At 45.2% G+C, this 18795-nt stretch overlaps 3 protein-coding genes across 5 annotated transcripts; 1 reads left to right on the top strand and 2 right to left on the bottom strand.

Annotated features, from left to right (window-relative positions):
* Window positions 1–468: 468 nt before the first annotated feature.
* cmtm7 (CKLF-like MARVEL transmembrane domain containing 7) lies at window positions 469–7335 on the bottom strand. The gene is made up of 5 exons (XM_053431818.1): window positions 7113–7335; window positions 5156–5332; window positions 4897–4995; window positions 4289–4370; window positions 469–3770 (listed from the first exon to the last, which is right to left on the bottom strand). Exons 1-5 carry the CDS (start codon window positions 7221–7223, stop codon window positions 3757–3759), a joined length of 483 nt encoding a protein of 160 aa, XP_053287793.1. The 5' UTR covers window positions 7224–7335; the 3' UTR covers window positions 469–3756.
* A 3123-nt stretch (window positions 7336–10458) lies between these two features.
* LOC128448935 (sialic acid-binding Ig-like lectin 15) lies at window positions 10459–13969 on the bottom strand. Of its 3 annotated transcripts, none has more exons than XM_053431813.1 (8): window positions 13752–13969; window positions 13119–13490; window positions 12550–12918; window positions 11892–11956; window positions 11725–11800; window positions 11312–11431; window positions 10774–10804; window positions 10459–10662 (listed from the first exon to the last, which is right to left on the bottom strand). In XM_053431813.1, the coding sequence occupies exons 1-8, from the start codon at window positions 13801–13803 to the stop codon at window positions 10638–10640; spliced, it is 1110 nt and encodes a 369-aa protein (XP_053287788.1). In that variant the 5' UTR covers window positions 13804–13969; the 3' UTR covers window positions 10459–10637. The 3 variants fall into 3 exon arrangements, with proteins under 3 accessions (XP_053287788.1, XP_053287789.1, XP_053287790.1); XM_053431814.1 differs by having other exon boundaries at window positions 11348–11431; window positions 13752–13968; XM_053431815.1 differs by having other exon boundaries at window positions 11384–11431; window positions 13752–13967.
* A 550-nt stretch (window positions 13970–14519) lies between these two features.
* On the top strand, window positions 14520–17398 carry si:dkey-11p23.7 (V-set and Ig domain-containing protein). Its single transcript, XM_053431817.1, has 3 exons — window positions 14520–14568; window positions 14884–15273; window positions 16605–17398. Exons 1-3 carry the CDS (start codon window positions 14520–14522, stop codon window positions 17027–17029), a joined length of 864 nt encoding a protein of 287 aa, XP_053287792.1. The 3' UTR covers window positions 17030–17398.
* The last annotated feature ends 1397 nt before the right edge of the window (window positions 17399–18795 follow it).

The raw sequence follows: 18795 nt of genomic DNA on the forward strand, positions 1-18795 counted from the left end.
TATGCCAATGAATGTCCTCACTAAGACAGCTGTACAAACGTGTGTGTATGTGGTACAATGCTGCCACCTACTGACACTTTACAGAACTGTCTCCTCTTGTCTTAGGGGGCGTCACAATAAAAGGGATAAATACCTTCTACATGATAAAAGTCATTTCAAAGATTCTTTAGTTGAACTATCTCGCTCTAAAAAAAGCCTCAGTGAAAGTCTCTTGCCCGGGTTAGGGTCAGGGTTAGGGTCAGGGTTAGGGTCAGGGGTTAGGGTTAGGGTCAGGGGTTAGGGTCAGGGTCAGAGGTTATCTGTTCCCACAGCTTCTCTCCGTCAGAACCTCGGTGTCCTGAAGATGAACTCTCTTCAGAGAAACCAGGAACTCAAACTAAAGAACCTGATCTGTGTTATCATGTGTATTATGTGTGTTTGTTGCATCAGTCTCATTTGGTAAAAACACAACTCATCATGAGACAGAGAGTTGGTGCAATGAGCCTTTAATTTACAACATGCAACAAAAATCACAACTTTAAACTTTAAAAAATGTCGAGAAACAACATGTGATGTGACGTCTGATCAATAACACTGGACATGGCTTCTTCTGATCTCTTCATCTCTCCACCAGAGTCTGACCACACGGTTCTCTTCACTGGAAGCGTTAACGGACCCAACAATAACTCAACACAACATTAAGGCACTTTGGAGGAAATCAGATGTGACCTGTGAGGGTTGGTGAGTCCACTGGGTTCACGGAGATGTTGGAACCCCACAGACGTGAACGGACATCTCAACTGCACTCAGCAGTTTGTCAAATCTGGTTAGACAAATGTTGAAAATACAACAAAAGCTTTTTGTGCGTTGGTCTGAGGAGCCGTTCACACCTGGTGTTTAGGTCCACACTGAACTGAAGAGTCTGACACAAACGAGGTGTGAAAGGCTCCCTGAAGACACAAACACTCTTATGATCTTAGATTTTTTAACAACTAAAAGAAATCTAAGATACTGAAAATTTGAATATTGTTCACTTAACAGATTTATTTATTTTGTATTTCATTTGTTTTCTCGGGAGACGTCCATTTAAGATCACGTAATATTCTGTGGCCGTACTGCAACAGCACTTACAGGCCACCACACGGCTGCATATTTCCCAGAATCCTTTTTCTCCCAGTGGACAAACTGCCTTAAGTCCGGTCACTGTGCATCATGAAGCATCAGAAAACACAAACATGCAGGAATAGAGGATGTAAACATCAGTGTTGGTCGGACCTGGAGTCCGAGGGAATCTAAGAGGTGGTGACATCTTCTCCTCGAGAAGAGAAGACAATGGAAACAGTCGAGTTTAGATCGTCAGCAGACCTGAAACTAATTTGCTCCGATTCCTCCGCAACTCCAGGCGGCAATAAAAAACAAAACAAATAGCTAAAGAGTCAAAAAATTCAAATGCATTCATAAAAAATACAGTATAATTCTATACCAAAACTGAACTCTGGCTAAATACTGATGGAAATATTTGATATATCAAAAGTTTAACAGTAGAAATACAAAAAATCTAAACATGCTAAAATAAAGCTCAAAATAAAAGCTACACATTATTCATGTCCAGTGATTCTACATAAGTGCTTCAGCTTCTGATATTCCTCAACAGCAGGTTAAACTGTGGTTTCAGCTTTTCACAGGAGGTGCTAATGGATTCAAGCTTCATGAGTCAAACACAAGAAAAACAAGAAGAAGCTCAGCAGGTGTGAACGTCTCGGTCCATCACACAAACATCAAACACACAAATGTTTTTACTCTGAAGAAATCAGCTTTGAGCAGGTGTGATGCAACAGGATGTTAAACCTCTGCACACTGAGAGTTTCTGGATCATCAGCCCCCCCCCCCCCCCACCCCCCCGATCAATTTTCCACACCCCAACGTACGAAAGACTCAAACTGGAGTCGCTAACATCACTAAGTGATTGTCAATTTTGCTAAAGAAATGATTATCAAAGAGTTTCCAATCATTGTTCTTTTGAGTAACTGGATTGCTCCAAACCAGTGACTGTTAACTTCTCTCCCAGTGTGTAGAGGCTGCATCGTTTGCACCAGAGGCGAAGACAAGAATCTCTTTTTGAATACATTAGAATTTGTCATGTAAATGTAAACTTCCACAGAGTCAAAGTGAAACAGTCGATTTATCCAATTAGACGTGAATCCCTTTGTTGTGTTGTCTGCGGCTCCACCGGGAGTTAAAGACACGTTCAGTGAAGGAGCGGATGCACCATGTCACTTTTTGGCATCTGATTGACAGTTAAGGCAGTAAACTGAAGATTAACGTCTCCACGAGAGCAGAGCTCAGTTTGAACTAAGCTTCTTTTAGCACCAGGAGAAAAACATTAGTGTGAATGAATTTTCCTTTTACAAACTTTTCTCAGAGACAGAAATAATGAGTAAACCTCCATAACTTTGATAACTGGGGAACCTGAATGGCAAAAACACAAATTTTACCAAGTCTGGTAAAATTCATAAACCTTAATCCTGAAGTCCTACTTTATTTATACAGTATCACAAATACTTTTTATTATTCTGCTCATTGGTTGGTTGGTTAATAGTTGTGCAAGTTGTTGAATAGTTAAATCCTCTGTGTGAACATTTTATTCACGTGAACCTGTTTAATAATCCAGACATGAATGTTTCTGATCCAGACCATTGGTCCATTAAATCATGATATTAATCTGAAAATCCGTTTGATATTTGGTTCATTTAATTATTTTTTGCATATTCTTTGTTAACATGTATGTTTCTGTGCAACAGATTTCCACAGCAGCTGACGAGCTCGAGAATCAACGACCAATCAGCTCGTGGCTGAAGAAACGATTTGTAGACGAATCCACAGCCGTTCAGACTCGTCTGTAGATAATATGTCGTTGGTTTGATTCTGCACTTCAAATATGTTGACAATAAGTAAACTTTATTAATCCAGGTTTTGTTTGTAGCCTTGTTAGCATGCTGTTGTTTTATTTTTCACTATTTCATATCATAAGACTTTTTCGCATGCTTTAGGTTTTAGCACACGTGTGTATTAGCCCCTGAGTAATGTTTTAGCATGCTAACAAAGTCATTAGCATGCAAGCTTTTTTCTATAAAATATCTGCTTGTAATAGTTATTAGCACACCAGAATGACAAGGCAGATATTTTGGTGTGCTAGCGATATTAGCATCGCAGGCTAACAGGGCTATACTGTGCATCATTGTGAAAAGTGATTTTAAAAGAGTCGCTCTGAACTGATGTCGCTGAGCGGAGGACGTAAAACACTGGACGTTAAAATCAATCTGAACAAATCAAGCTAGCAGCGTTAAACACTGAGGAAATTAAAAAAGAGAGCGCACTGTCAGGAGGACACACAACAGGAAGAGGGCGCTGTTCTATAGACGCTCACAGCTGATGAGCAACGAAAAGCTCACGAGACAGAAAAGATCTTTAAACATGTCGACCTGTTTCAGGCGGGAAGCAGCAGGGATGATGGGAAATGTAGTCGTGACAATAATATGAAAAGTGAGATTATCAAACGTGTCACTGATACAATCGATGGTTGAAATGTGAGACTCGGCACCTTTTCATGTGACGTCAGAGGTTTGAGAAGATTCAGTGGCAAACAGAATATATTTACATTTCAATGGTTGAAACGACGCTTGTCCTGGATCAGCACTAGTTACCTCTGAGTTGTGATCAGGTGAATTATCCAGGTGGCTGCTGAGCTGAAAGGTCGGTTTGCTTAGAGACGATGTCTTACACAGTCGAACCTGGAGGGGGAGCAGGGATGGAGGGAGCAACCAAAGAAGTGAAGAAGGGAAGAGAGGAAGACACAGAGAGGGAAAGTTAGCCTCGGTCATCACGTGGATCTGATCACATGATCACGTGAAGAAAGGAAACAATCGACTCAGTGTTGAAGATAATCTGGATATTCTCATGATGCTCCTCAGCTGCTCTTTAATGGCTGATTAGCAATGTTAGCATTCCTCACTGTGTGTGTGTGTGTGTGTGTGTGTGTGTGTGTGTGTGTGTGTGTGTGTGTGTGTGTGTGTGTGTGTGTGTGTGTGTGTGTGTGTTTGGTCAGAAGGAAAATGGGAACTTAATAAAACAGCTCATCTGAGACTGAATCCTGAAAACACTGTTTACCTGCAAAACAATCCATCGATCATCCCAACAGCTGAAATGTCAATCAACCAAAGAATGATTGATTGACTGATGGTTGTGTCCCCTTTGTTTTAACAGGTTTGTGGGACACGTGATGCAGTGGACAGGGGACACGAGGACGTACCTGTGGGATGAGGACCACAGGTCACACTGTAGGACGTCCACAGACTCACGGCCATCAGGAACGTGGCTATGAAGCCAAACACCTGAGGAGAAACATATCACTACATCAATACAACTAAATATGAACATTAATGTCATCATTAGAACTGAATACAAATATTAATACAATCGTTCAAACTCCTTGGTCCAAAACAAAACCAATTTACTTAACACAACAAACACATTTTACAAATAAGGAAACTAAGAGGACCTTGTTCCTTCTTCATTTTATATGATGTGTTTAACAATTTAACAATGACAGATTTGTCAAATGTGATGATAAATTATTTTGGTCACAAATTTCTTGTTAGACATTTTACACTTATTTTAATTAAACATTTGTTATTCTTTTGTCTTTTGAGTTAACAGCTGTCACGATGTGTTGGACGTTCAAACACAAGTTGTGAGAACACGTCATGGATGAAGGTATTAATGATTCTGAGAGTAAACACATCACAGAGGTCAGAAAGGTCAGAGGTCGTGAGCAGCTTCAGAGGTGGACGTTCTTCAGGACTCAGCTCATGGACACCTAACACGACCTTTCCCATGATTCCCAGTATGTGTACGTACCGATCCCACCACCAGCGCAGACACAGATCCACTGTTCACCGCAGCCACGATGGAGGCGATGAGGATGAGGACGGTGCCGACGGAGTAATGGAAAAACTCCTGAAGCAACAGAACAAATAAATAAATGTGTATCTTCAGGCTGAATCAAATCAATCAAGGATTAAAATACTTATTTATTAATAACTCAACTTATTTAAAACCTAGAACATAATATTGTACACATTAAAGACTTTTAGAGAAAGTCTTTAACGGCGCTCACCGTCAGAGGCCAGTTGATGCACGGCATCTTGGCCTGCAGCCTGAACAGGTGCATGAGGAAGAAGATGAGGAAGGCCACGAGGAACCACAGCGTCACCACCTCAAAGAACTGGAACGCCGCCCAGCTGGGCCAACCGCGAGCACAGCGGACACACAGGAAGGTGATGAGCAGAGCGAGCTGGAACACAGACCTCAGATCAGCCCTGGAACGTCTGAGGCTTCAAGGAGACTTGATGTTTACCTTCGTCTCTCTGAGCTTTAGATCAGATGATATGTAGTTTAAACTGGATTCAACTTAATTCATCAGTTTCATGAAACAGCCTCTCGATGTCATTTTATCAAACATGAAGACACCAGTTTAACTCCGTTAAACACCAGTTTAACTCTGGTTAAACACCAGATGAACTCCGGGTAAACACCATGTTAACTCCAGGTAAACACCAGGTTAACTCCGTTAAACACCAGTTTAACTCCAGGTAAACACCAGTTTAACTCCGGTTAAACACCAGGTTAACTCTGGTTAAACACCAGATGAACTCCGGGTAAACACCATGTTAACTCCAGGTAAACACCAGGTTAACTCCGGTTAAACACCAGTTTATCTCTGGTTAAGCACCAGGTTAACTCCGGGTAAACACCAGTTTAACTCTGGTTAAACACCAGTTTATCTCTGGTTAAACACCAGGTTAACTCCGGGTAAACACCAGGTTAACTCCGGTTAAACACCAGGTTAACTCCGGGTAAACACCAGTTTAACTCCGGTTAAACACCAGATGAACTCCGGTTAAACACCAGGTTAACTCCGGTTAAACACCAGGTTAACTCCGGTTAAACACCAGGTTAACTCTGGTTAAACACCAGATGAACTCTGGTTAAACACCAGTTTAACTCCGGGTAAACACCATGTTAACTCCGGTTAAACACCAGTTTAACTCCGGTTAAACACCAGGTTAACTCCGGTTAAACACCAGGTTAACTCCGGTTAAACGCCAGATGAACTCCGGTTAAACACCAGGTTAACTCCGGTTAAACGCCAGATGAACTCCGGTTAAACACCAGGTTAACTCCGGTTAAACGCCAGATGAATTCCGGTTAAACGCCAGATGAACTCCGGTTAAACACCAGGTTAACTCTGGTTAAACACCAGGTTAACTCTGGTTAAACACCAGTTTAACTCCGGGTAAACACTGGATACACTCCGGTTAAACACCAGGTTAACTCCGGGTAAACACCAGGTTAACTCCGGGTAAACACTGGATACACTCCGGTTAAACACCAGGTTAACTCCGGGTAAACACCAGTTTAACTCCGGGTAAACACTGGATACACTCCGGTTAAACACCAGGTTAACTCCGGGTAAACACCAGGTTAACTCCGGGTAAACACCAGGTTAGCTCCGGTTAAACACCAGGTTAACTCCGGGTAAACACCAGGTTAGCTCCGGTTAAACACCAGGTTAACTCTGGTTAAACACCAGGTTAACTCCGGTTAAACACCAGGTTAACTCCGGTTAAACACCAGGTTAACTCCGGGTAAACACCAGGTTAGCTCCGGTTAAACACCAGGTTAACTCCGGGTAAACACCAGGTTAGCTCCGGTTAAACACCAGGTTAACTCTGGTTAAACACCAGGTTAACTCTGGTTAAACACCAGGTTAACTCCGGTTAAACACCAGGTTAACTCCGGGTAAACACCAGATGAACTCCGGGTAAACACCATGTTAACTCTGGTTAAACACCAGGTTAACTCCGGTTAAACACCAGGTTAACTCTGGTTAAACACCAGGTTAACTCCGGGTAAACACCAGGTTAACCATCATATAGAACTTGATGTAATTAGTGTCAGATTCCCTTCAGTGATATCATGTCCTGGTTAAAGATGGACACAGTCTTGGTTCACGCCAGGTAGACAGCGGCTTGTCTCCGGGTAGTGTCCCACTGCAGTGGGTGGACTCTCACCATCTGTCCCATCTTCAGCAGACCCGGGATGGTCCGGGTGTAGCCCGCGTTGAAGACGCTGTCACCGGAAGTCCTGGTGGTGGATGTCGTGGTGACGACGGTGTGCGACATGTTTCCGGTAATCAGGGGTTCGATAACGTTTAACTCGTTAAACTGCGAAAGAGTCACGGTCAGTAATAACGACACAGACCGACTGACGGCACCGAGCACACACCGGATAAACAACCACACTTCCGGAGATACCTTTCAAAATAAAATCTAAGGCCCAGTATTTAAAAAAATACTTAAACATTTGACTTCATTTAAGATAAAATGATAAATAACAGGATTCAACAGTTACATCGAATACTCAAATATAAAGTTTGAGAAGAAGTATTATATATATTTTTTTATTTCATTATTTTAGGAATTATTATATCATATAAATATTATTAAAATCTGAATGTGTGTGATTGCATCTCTACATAGACTAATTATCATATATTAATCTTGTTCTTTCAGTAACTGAACCAACAATATTTTGTGAAATATTTTCCTTTTTATCTTATTTGACTCATTGAACTTTGGGATATTTGTTTGTGATTGTGTAGGTTTGTTTTATTATTATGTAAATCAATTGTTTTATTTTATCTTATTAGAAGTCCATCTTGTTACAAAGTTAAGATTTTTATAAATTATGATTATCATTATTACTTGTTTAAATGTGGTGCAGCGAGGTCTTAATTTAGCTTCTATGTGTATCTGTGCTTTTATTCTGAATTGTTCTTGCTGTTCCTGGTGTCTCCTTCCTCCCTCTCTCCTCCCTGTGATCTTTGTGGGACCTGTTCGATCACAATCCTGTGATCCTTCTATGAGCTTCGATCATATTCTTTTATCATATTCTTTTCATTTCCTCATGGTTGCTACTTGCCAGTAAAATGAAACTGTAGAGTCGCAGCTTTCTTTTTCACAATCAACCGTTTTCGCCAAAACGGAATCAAGAAGAAAACTGTTCACATTTTGTCCTTTGTCTTTCCCTGTAATTTATTCATGTCTGAATAAATTTGAATTGCAGTTTTTCTTTGCCCTAAACAAACTGAAAATAGATCCTACATGTGATATGAATGAATTTGAGGGAAGTGGGTCCATGTTACTCTCTGGTGAGGGATGTTCTAGGTCCAGTCCTCAGACTCAAGTGGATCTGGCTGTTGAGTGGGGAGCCCAGTGAGAAGTTAAAGGAGGAGCTTGACAAGTAGCTTGAGGAGAAGCTCGTCCTGAAGCTGGAGGAGGACCCCAAAGAGGAGCTGAAGGAAGAGCGCATCCTCCATCTAAAGGAGAAGTTCTACCACATCAACAAGCTTGTTGACGAGATCAAGGAGGAGCTCCAGGAGTAGTTTGATGAGGAGCTTGATGAGAAGCTTGAGGAGAAGCTTGATGAGGAGCTTGAGGAGAAGCTTGAGGAGAAGCTTGAGGAGAAGCTTGAGGAGGAGCTGAAGTAGCTTGAAGAGAGACTAAGAAAAAGACATGCTTAGGACAAGGAGACATAATGTTGAAGAAAAGGATCAATCAATCAAATTTGATTTGCATAGCCCATATTCACAAATCACAATTTGACTCATAGTCTTTGACAAGGTGAGACATCCTCTGTTCTTAACCTTCAACAAGAGTCAAACTACTGAAACCCTTTAACAGGTGAAGAACGTAGAAACCTCAGAGAGACACAGAGACATGTGAGGATCTGTCTCCCAGGACGGACACAAGTCAACAGATGTCAAGTTATATATCAGCCGGTCCTCCTGCAATCATAGTCTATGGTCAGAATAAAGGAGGAGACAAAGGAACGTGAACTCTCTCTCTCTCTCTCTCTCTCTCTCTCTCTCTCTTGTGTATATGGAATGTTTATCGGATATATTTGTGATGGTTATCTCTTGTCTTTTTGTCACGATCAGATCAGATCAGATCAGCGGTGAAGCAGTAGTACACAGATATGATGAAGAGTGGATGATGAAGAAGATGAGTGGAGTGGATCAGCATGCTCTCAACATGAATCCATCGTGGATGTGCGATGTGTTTTCTGGGCTAACCCTAATATAAGAAACAAACTCATATAAACTGTATGGGCAGCTTGTGTGTATTCTTCAGAACAGAAGTTTGTATATATTCAAACGGCTGTAAATGATGTGACACACTTCAACGACCTGGTGTTGCTCAGAGGGATTAATGTCCCGGTCTCAAAGGTCTCCTCTGCAGAGACATGACCATCTAGTTTGAGCTGATCTCTTGTCAGATTTCTGTATCTATCTCCACATTGACGACCCAACCAGTGGCTTGACAGCCGAACTCTGAAACAAGTCTTTTAACTGTGTCCAACATGTGACTGGTCCAACTCATAACCGCAGCCACACATTAGATCTTGTCTTCACCCTCAGTCTGAGCATCAACTCCTGAGCTCAGAGGACGGACATTTGTCTCTGACCGTCTTCCACAGGTCTCCTCCTCCGATTCTGATGTTTTACTCATTGGCTTCAATAATCTCTGTCAATCCACACTGGATACCATAGCCCCTATCAAACCAGACTGAAACCACCTGGTAACACCTCAAAGGGTTGATGAGAAGCTGCGAGATCTCAAACGCTGAGCAGAGACTCTGAAAGGAAGTGGAAAAGGCCGGGCTGCATGTCCACGACTTCTATATGAAAGACATCGTGGTGCACGTTCTGAGACAAGTTGTCTTTGTAAGTTTATTTGTAAAAGCTTTCTGCAGAAAGGATCACACAGGCAAGGTGGAGGTGGCAAGTGACATGACGAGTGAATCGCACCATAACGTTTATGTTGAGCTGTGTCTGTCACAAAGTGAGGACGGGCCTCACAAAGAGATTTGTACAAGAGCACACACACACACACTCACTCTCACACACATACACTCACACTCACTCTCACACACATACACTCACACACAGGAAGTGAAGCTGAAAGCTGCAGAGCTCTTGAACAGTCATATGGATCAAACTGACCGAGAACAGGAAGAGGTTCAGTTTCGAGTCGGAGCCGCAGTGAAACCTGGTGCACCACACTCAGACCCGACTGCTCTCTGATTGGCTGCGTCCAACCTTCAAAGACTTTGGTTAATATTGAATCTTTTCTCTCTGAAATTAGAATTTAGATTAGATTTTAATGTATGTGTTTATCTCCCAGTTGGAGACGTCACACGGTCCCCTCTGTCTCCCCCTGCTGGACAAAACCCAGAGCAGCTAAACTCGACCGAGGCTGGAACAAGAACCTTCTGTGAAAATCACGAACATGAGGAAAAACAAAAGAAACACAATCATTTTAAGTAAATGGATTTATTGACATTTCTCAACCCATGACTTTCTGTTCAGCGCTATCTTTTTTTTTATATCCGGAAGTAACCGGAATGGATGGGGGGGGGGATACGAGAGGACGTAGCTGGGTTGAGTCTCTGTGGAGTCGGAGGCTTTAAACCAAATTATGATTATGATTATGATTAAGAGAGTTTTAGAATACAAGCATCGCATCATTTCCGTTTCATGCATGAAACTCTCTGTTGATCCTGAGAAAAGAAGAACAAAACGATTATAAGCCAGATATTATATTTATTATATTATTATAATCATAATTATTCTTATGATTATCATTATTATTATTCGTTTTTCATACTTACCGCTGAACATTGACAGGAGAATACAGGACGACTGAAAAAGACAAAGTTCATTCATTAAAATTCACACTTCCTTAAACACTTAGTAAGTAACAGTACAGTTAGTAACAGTACATAATGGGAAAAAGTCCAAGGGGGGTGAATACTTATGCAAGGCACTGTATACAGTGTATATATCCTGTCTGTGTCTGGCTCCTGTTCACTCTCATCAGACCGAACATGGTCTCACTTGCACCAGTGTCTCATTGGGACTTTAAATCATTGATTCACAAACATCCTCAGGTTCTGATCTTCTAATTGATCATCTGATCCAAAGAGCTGCAGATAACAGTGAACTTGAGACTCAGAGGAACCTCCTCTCCTGTCTCCTCTCCTGTCTCCTCTCCTGTCCCCTCTCCTGTCTCCTCTCCTGTCTCCTCTCCTGTCTCCTCCCCTGTCTCCTCTCCTGTCTCCTCACCTGGCTCCTCTCCTGTCTCCTCTCCTGTCTCCTCTCCTGTCTCCTCACCTGGCTCCTCTCCTGTCTCCTCTCCTGTCTCCTCACCTGGCTCCTCTCCTGTCTCCTCTCCTGTCTCCTCACCTGGCTCCTCTCCTGTCTCCTCTCCTGTCTCCTCACCTGGCTCAGGGGGACAGCCGGAGCTCAACAGCTGATGACCAGTTGGACCTGAGGAGAAGAAACGTTGTCTCATCAGAGGTTTTTCACACAGTAATGATGTCTCATTGTTATTATTATAAGCATTTGATTATGTAACTATGCTGTAAATATATTAATATATAAAACAACCAAGTTCATCAGTGTAACGTGTAAAACATGCACGAGAGGACATGTTTACTTTTCATCATGACGACTTTGAATCGTTTGTGTGGAAATTAAATAGATTAAATAAAAGCTTGTTTTTGTTGAGTGACTTCCGAGGGTTCAGAGGTCACAAGGTCAGAGAGGTCAACAGGACTCACTGCCCACGACCGAATAAAGCAGCTGGATCTCAGAGTCTCCGTCGGCTGGAGGCTCGGACGCTCGCACACCCAGGGTCTTCACTTGTGGAAACACACAAACATGTTTTTACCTCATGTTGAAATCGAACTTCTCCTTTTCTGCAGATGTGAAACTTTCACTGTCAAACCTGAAGCCGACTGAGGCGCGTTCCTACATCAGCGTTCTCGTAAACAGTAGAAGAGTCGAGTGGAGCTGAAGAGAAACAAGACACATTACAACCAAGAGCCGGAGGAGCTGCTCATTTCAGAATTATGTTGTTCAAAATTATAAACAATAACTAAATAGATAAAATACAGATATTTCTGGTTCAGTGACAAACCGATAGAGATGCTGTGATTGAGGCGGGAACCACAGAAGTAAAAACTCTGTGTGTTCTTTCTCACCAGACACTGAACACATCACCTGCTCATTTATAGAAAGAAAATATAACAAATATCGATGATAAAAACGTTGTTTCATTTATCGTCTCCGCTTAACAGTTAACTGATCTACTGGGATGGTTCTACAATAATAATAATAATAATAATAATAATAATACAATAATATTAATTAAAATAACAATAAAATAAAAGAAATAGAGTAATAATAATAAAACACAAATACACTAATTACAATCATAATCAAATACATCAACAATAACAACAATAATAATACAAATAATACATAATACAATAATAACGATAATAAGTCTTGTAAATCGATCATTTGAGACGTTCCACTGATGATTTGATGGATAAAAAGATAATGAATCTGCTGGAGGAGCAGTTTTCTAAGATCTGACTCACCTCTGTTCCTGCGACAGTGAACAAGTCCTGCTGTGAAGAGCAGCAGCAGCAGCAGCGCCCCCATGAGGCCACACACCACCGCTGTTATCATCAGGGTCTGACTGGTTGGATACGACCTCTGAGCTCCGCCCAGCCTGCTCTCCGCCCTGCAGGTCAACTCCTCCCCCTCCAGGTAGGGCACCTCGCCGATCCGTCGGAACGGACCCGCCTCGGTCGTCCGCCCCTGGTCCTCTAGCTTGAACCCGGAGGCCGACAGCCAAACCAGTTTGGGCAGCGGGTGGCCCTCCACCTCACACTGCAGCCTCCGGGGGGCGCTGCCTGAGGCCGGGGGGGGCTCCACCACATCGAGACTCAGGATCTGAGGTTCAGCTGCAAACAGAACTTAGATTCATACTTCATTCCACAGATCTCAGCTGGTCTGTTTCTGTCGTCAGCTCATTCACGCTTGTGTGTTAACGTCTCAGTGATGTTATTGGTTCGACTTGGACATGTGACCTGTGACTCAGCGCTCTGTAGCATTCTCACAGCTAACAGTGACTCTCCAGTTCAACAGGTGAGCAGCTCTTCACCTGTAACATGAAGCTGGGTCTTTTGTCTCAAACTCCACCGGCCGTCCAGCTCCACTGTGCAGAAGTACTGACCAGTATCCGTCAGCTGGACCCTCCTGATGAGGAGGGACAGCTCCCCCCGCCTCGGATCTCCAGTCAGCGAATGTTTGAGCTCAGAAAACGAACATTCTGCGAGTCCCTGAGTCGCTGAGTCGTTTCTAAGTGAGCAGCTGAGGAAAGGTGACAAGTCAGCAGCTAGCCACCTGACGTGGATCTTCCCTGAATACTGCTGTCGATTGGAGCTGGTGAGGGAGCAGCTGAGGACGGCGTCTTCTCCTCTGGAGGCGCTGACCTCCGGAGAGACGGCCATCTTCCAACCATCGCAGCAAGACCCTGAGGAGGAGGACACGTCATGTATGAGCTGGGGACATGTTTTAGGGACAGGTCCCTGACGACAGCTCGCAGCCCTGAACGTCTCCTGGCGGGGTCCGGCCCAGAGGACCGAGGCCTCCTGGACCGGTTGTTGGTTCGGCTAATGGATGGATGGTTCTAACTGATCTTTGGTCAAGATTCATCTTCATTAACAACACGAGCCGACATTACAGCTTCAAACGGTTGGATTGAGTCAACGTGAGCAGAGAAGGAAGTTCTTACCTGTGAAGATCACTGACAGAATAAGAAAGATCAGCTGATTCTGCTGCTGCATCCTCGGGCTCCTCGCGAACTGAGAGAAGTCTTCACGGCTTCAAACCAAAATAGCAGCAGAGGAAGTTCTGTAAGATGTGTCATACGAAGACTTTGTTCGAAAGCGGAAGCAGAAGCTACGGACGCAGCAGGAAGTGATGTTTGACACATGTTTTACGTTTTTGAATATTTGAAGTCCTTAATATTCTGTGTACATATGATTTGAGTCTGAATCCTACATCTGATGTTTCAGTTTCACAAACAAGAACCTTGTCATGCAAAGGTTGTCCTCAGGATGGCGCCAGAGAAAAGGTTATGGGCTCATTCAACAGTGATAGTATAGACAACATCACAGCTCATAAAACAAAGCCAGGCGCCCCCTGGTGGTACCTCAAAATGGCAGCGTTAGCATCTGAGATATTCTGGCTTCATTTCTGGAGGAAATGCAGACGTGTCGTCCGTCTTTGTTTCTGTGATTCATCATCTGGGGATCAGGATATTTTTACAGTCAGTGAGTTTCCTGATGAATACTGTTCAAAAGCAGAAATGGGAAGAAACCTAGTGACACAGTGACAGGGCTGTGGAGGTACTGAGTCACACACACACACACACACACAAACACACACACACACACACACACACACACACACACAAACACACACACACACACAAACACACACACACACACACACACACACACACACACACAGCTAGTCGTGTAGTTCCTTCAGTCTCATCATGGACGTTCTTCTGCTCTGCAGCTCTCTGCTCTTCTCTGCTGTCGGAGGTGAGTTGATTCATATTCATCATAAAACTGAACATTATACATTTATTCATGTGCAGAATGTGTGTGTGTTGGGGGTGTTTCTCATATTGTGAGGACAATCATTGGACCGTGATGTACATTATGAAACTTAAGATTAGTTTGGGTTCAGCTTTAGGTCAAGTAGTAACTGTTTAGAAACAGATCAGCGGTTGGAAACATGAGAAACACTGAGGTTCTGAGTAAAGTTAAAGCTCCACAGGCTGAAACATGGACCTTCTACCTTCTACATAAAGACATTGAGATGCTCTCCACCATTCCCCCCCCCCCCCCCACCAGTGCTCGGCTCTGGAGACGACGGCTGGTCCATGAACGTGCAGCCGGAGGTACGAGCCATCGACGGTTACCCGGTGGTGCTGCCCTGCACCTTCAGTCACCCGCAGCACTCCCAGCATTCCTCCCTGAAGGTGCTGTGGCGTCTGGGCCACGGTCAGGGCGCCACCGTCCTGTTCCGCTGCACCAGTCACCCCGGGCCAGCCGCCTGCGAGCCGGGGCCCCAGCAGGACCAGCGCTACCGGCTGGAGGGAAACCCCCGACAGCACGACCTGTCGCTGCGGATCACCAGCGCCGCCCTGCAGGACAGCGGACGCTACTACTGCAGGGTGGAGGTTCAGGGACAGGCCCACATCAGCTTCGAGGACAAGATGGGAACCAGACTGAGAGTAGAGGGTACGTTTGACCAGACACAACGTCCTCAGCGCTTGAGCTTCTTGTCCTAACGAAGGATTCAAGTCACAGATTTAACAGCTCTACATCCACAAGGCAGGTGTGAACGGGGCCTGAGGTGTGAACGGGGCCTGAAGTGTGAACGGGGCCTGGGGTGTGAACGGGGCCTGAGGTGTGAACGGGGCCTGAGGTGTGAACGGGGCCTCAAGTGTGAACGGGGCATCAGGTGTGAACGGGGCCCCAGATGTGAACGGGGCCTGAGGTGTGCACGGGGACTCAGGTGTGAACGGGGCCTGAGGTGTGAACGAGTCCTCAGGTGTGAACGGGGCCTGAGGTGTGAACGAGTCCTCAGGTGTGAGCGGGGCCTCAGGTGTGAACGGGGCCTCAGGTGTGAACGGGGTCTGAGGTGTGAACGGGACCGGAGGTGTGAACGGGGCCTGAGGTGTGAACGGGACCGGAGGTGTGAACGGGGCCTCAGGTGTGAACAGGGCCTGAGGTGTGAACAGGGCCTGAGGTGTGAACGGGGCCTCAGGTGTGAACAGGGCCTGAGGTGTGAACAGGGCCTGAGGTGTGAACGGGGCCTGAGGTGTGAACGGGGCCTGAGGTGTGAACGGGGCCTGAGGTGTGAACGGGACCGGAGGTGTGAACGGGGCCTCAGGTGAGAACAGGGCCTGAGGTGTGAACGGGGCCTGAGGTGTGAACGGGGCCTGAGGTGTGAACGGGGCCTGAGGTGTGAACGGGGCCTCAGGTGTGAACAGGGCCTGAGGTGTGAACAGGGCCTGAGGTGTGAACGGGGCCTCAGGTGTGAACGGGGCCTCAGGTGTTAACGGGGCCTCAGGTGTGAGCGGGGCCTCAGGTGTGAACAGGGCCTTAGGGATCGGTAGACAAGATGACATCACCGTTCACACAGTCCACTGCTACTTTGTGAGACGAGTACGAGTCAGAATCAACAACAATGGCGTCTATGTACGAGTTTCTCTACGGGTGGTTAGCCCTGCTAGGTCTAATTACAAGTTAGCAGCTAAACTTCACTGCTGTATATCACCATCATTCTTCTCTGGTATTTGACGGGTCATCGATGGAGACTTTGTCGCCACCTACTGGCTCAGGGAACTTGTTTGTGTGTTGTTGTTTTCTTGTTTTGTTTTCTTGTTTTCTTTTTTAACGCAGACCAAAACACAACCCCATTGTTTTCAAACTAAAATGAGAGCTTTTACACGAGTCTCGGACTCAGAGGCTGTCCTCGGGGGGGCTGCTGCCCCCGTGCTGTTGCCTGCTCTGCCTGCAGGTGGCGACACTTTGTGTTACTCATCAGTTTCTTCCCGTCTGTGCAGCTCCTCCAAAGATCCTGGCCCTGTCAGTGGAGGGCAGCGAGCAGTCCGGGTACCGGGCTCTGTGCCGGGTGCAGGGCTCCCCCCTGCCGGACGTCCAGTGGCTCGGCCCCGATGAGCTGCTGGAGGGGGCGGTGGTCGGCCCGCTGGCGAAGGGGACGCCGGCTCACTACCAGACCGTCAGCCAGCTGCGAGACGTGGAACCGGGCCAGCACTACACCTGCAGCGCCTCCAACCCACTGGGCAAGGAGCAGGCCGCCCTGTACGTCCTGCCCCCCCGGCCGCCGCTGTCTGTGGGCGGAGCCTCGCCTCCTCTCCTGCTGCTCCTGACGCTGTCGGTGGGGGCAAAGGTCATCCTGCTGGTGGGGGTGGGGGTGTGGTTGGTGCAGGGCGGTGCTCTGCAGGTGGTCGGCTGCTGGTGGAAGTAACATTATTAAGTTTAATGCATGATGATTTTTGTCCTAATTATGTTTTGTGAAATTATTAATTATTATTTTGTTTCTTGGATCCTGTATTTCCAGATCATTTCCTTTAAATTTTATGAAAAGAACTGTGACGTGTTGTAAAACATGAAATTACTCTTATCATACGGATTATTATTAAATATTATAATATTCAAGATTAATTCATGATTCATGTTCACTCTGAGGACGCAAAATAAAACTTTGTTAGATCTGAAGACAAATTATAAAACCATTAGTTTACGACAGAGGAATTCTTCAGTTTGAGTCTGACAAAGAAACTTAATATCAATAAACAGTCTTTTAATGTTTTACTCCACGACTGTATTTTTATTATTTCAGTGTTTTGCATTAGTGGGTGCAGTGACCCGTGACAGCCAGCAGGGGAGCTGGTGTCCAACTGGAGGTTTGGGTAAATTTACAAGCTCTGCAGACGAATCACGTTGCAGAACTTACAGATGTTTACATATTGTTTTACATGAGCAGAAGCACGATAAGTACACATGAGAAACTTTGACCTTTGACCTGAATTATTTTGTGTGTGTCTGCAGATTGGAATCATCACGTTGTCATGTGGAAATGTTTGTAATAAAGTTTCTTTCATTTCATTTTTCCAAAAACACAGAAATCATGTCACACTTCAAACTTTATTTAAATAAACATGATGTTTAAACTACAGCGTCTATTTCTACACGTGTTAACGATTCACTGTTCATCTCTGACTCTTCTACACTGTGGTGACTTAAAGTGGAACTCGACTCTTCTTAGATAAATTATGTTTAAGGCTCCAGACTTATTGATTTAACGCTGTCACTCTAACATCTGCTGCTTGTGCTCAAACTACGCAGCTACACACTCAGCTCTTCATCTCTTCAGCTCTTCATCTCTTCAGCTCTTCAGCTCTTCAGCTCTTCAGCTCTTCAGCTCTTCAGCTCTTCTCCTCACACAAGCCTCTAGATGGCGCTGTGTGGTGAACTCGTGTCAGTGGAACTTCAGAAGAAGCGTTTGTGAAATGATCTGTACGTGTTGAAGGACAGACGCCAGGTGGCGCTCTAATGAGCACATCTGCTCTGATGATATTAATGCTATCAGACTACAGCAGCTACAGGTTGACCTAAAGCACTCTGTTAATGATTAGAGGGAAATATGAGCACATCTGGATCAGAGATCTGAGATCCCTCTTCCAGGTCAGCTGCTGGTTTCCCTCAGTCGCCGCTCCCGCCCTGCTGCTCTATCCCAGTGGGAAGAGGAGGGGGGGTCTGTAGCAGACGGGATGGACGGCCTTGCAGCAGTCCTGGTCGCTCCAGCCGAACTCCTCCCCGCTCCTCAGACTCATGATGGCACACTGGCCTTCGTTCACCGCGCCGGGCTCCCCGTCCTTCCAGTTGGTCGTGTTGACCGGCTCGTTGTCGAGCCAGTACCACTCCCCACTCTGGGAGCTGCGACGCATGCCGATCCAGGCCTCCTGCACGCTGTGGTTGTTGGCCCGGACCATCTCTTGGTAGATGTGCGTCACGTTGTGGCTGCCGGAGAGGCTGACGAGCTGCAGCTCTTTGTCTCTGCAGTACTTCACAGACTCGCGCCAGCCGGCCGCCACATCTCCGATATGTACGACCTCTGGTTCCAAGAGGCAGCCCCTGAAATCTGTCATTCACAAGAAACATCACACTGGAGTTAGTTTAGAAGTGAAACCAAACCATCGACCGAGCACAAGGACGACACGGAGCCACCGG

The sequence above is a fragment of the Pleuronectes platessa genome, chromosome 10 (genome assembly GCF_947347685.1).
Source record: "Pleuronectes platessa chromosome 10, fPlePla1.1, whole genome shotgun sequence".
Lineage (NCBI taxonomy): Eukaryota > Metazoa > Chordata > Actinopteri > Pleuronectiformes > Pleuronectidae > Pleuronectes > Pleuronectes platessa.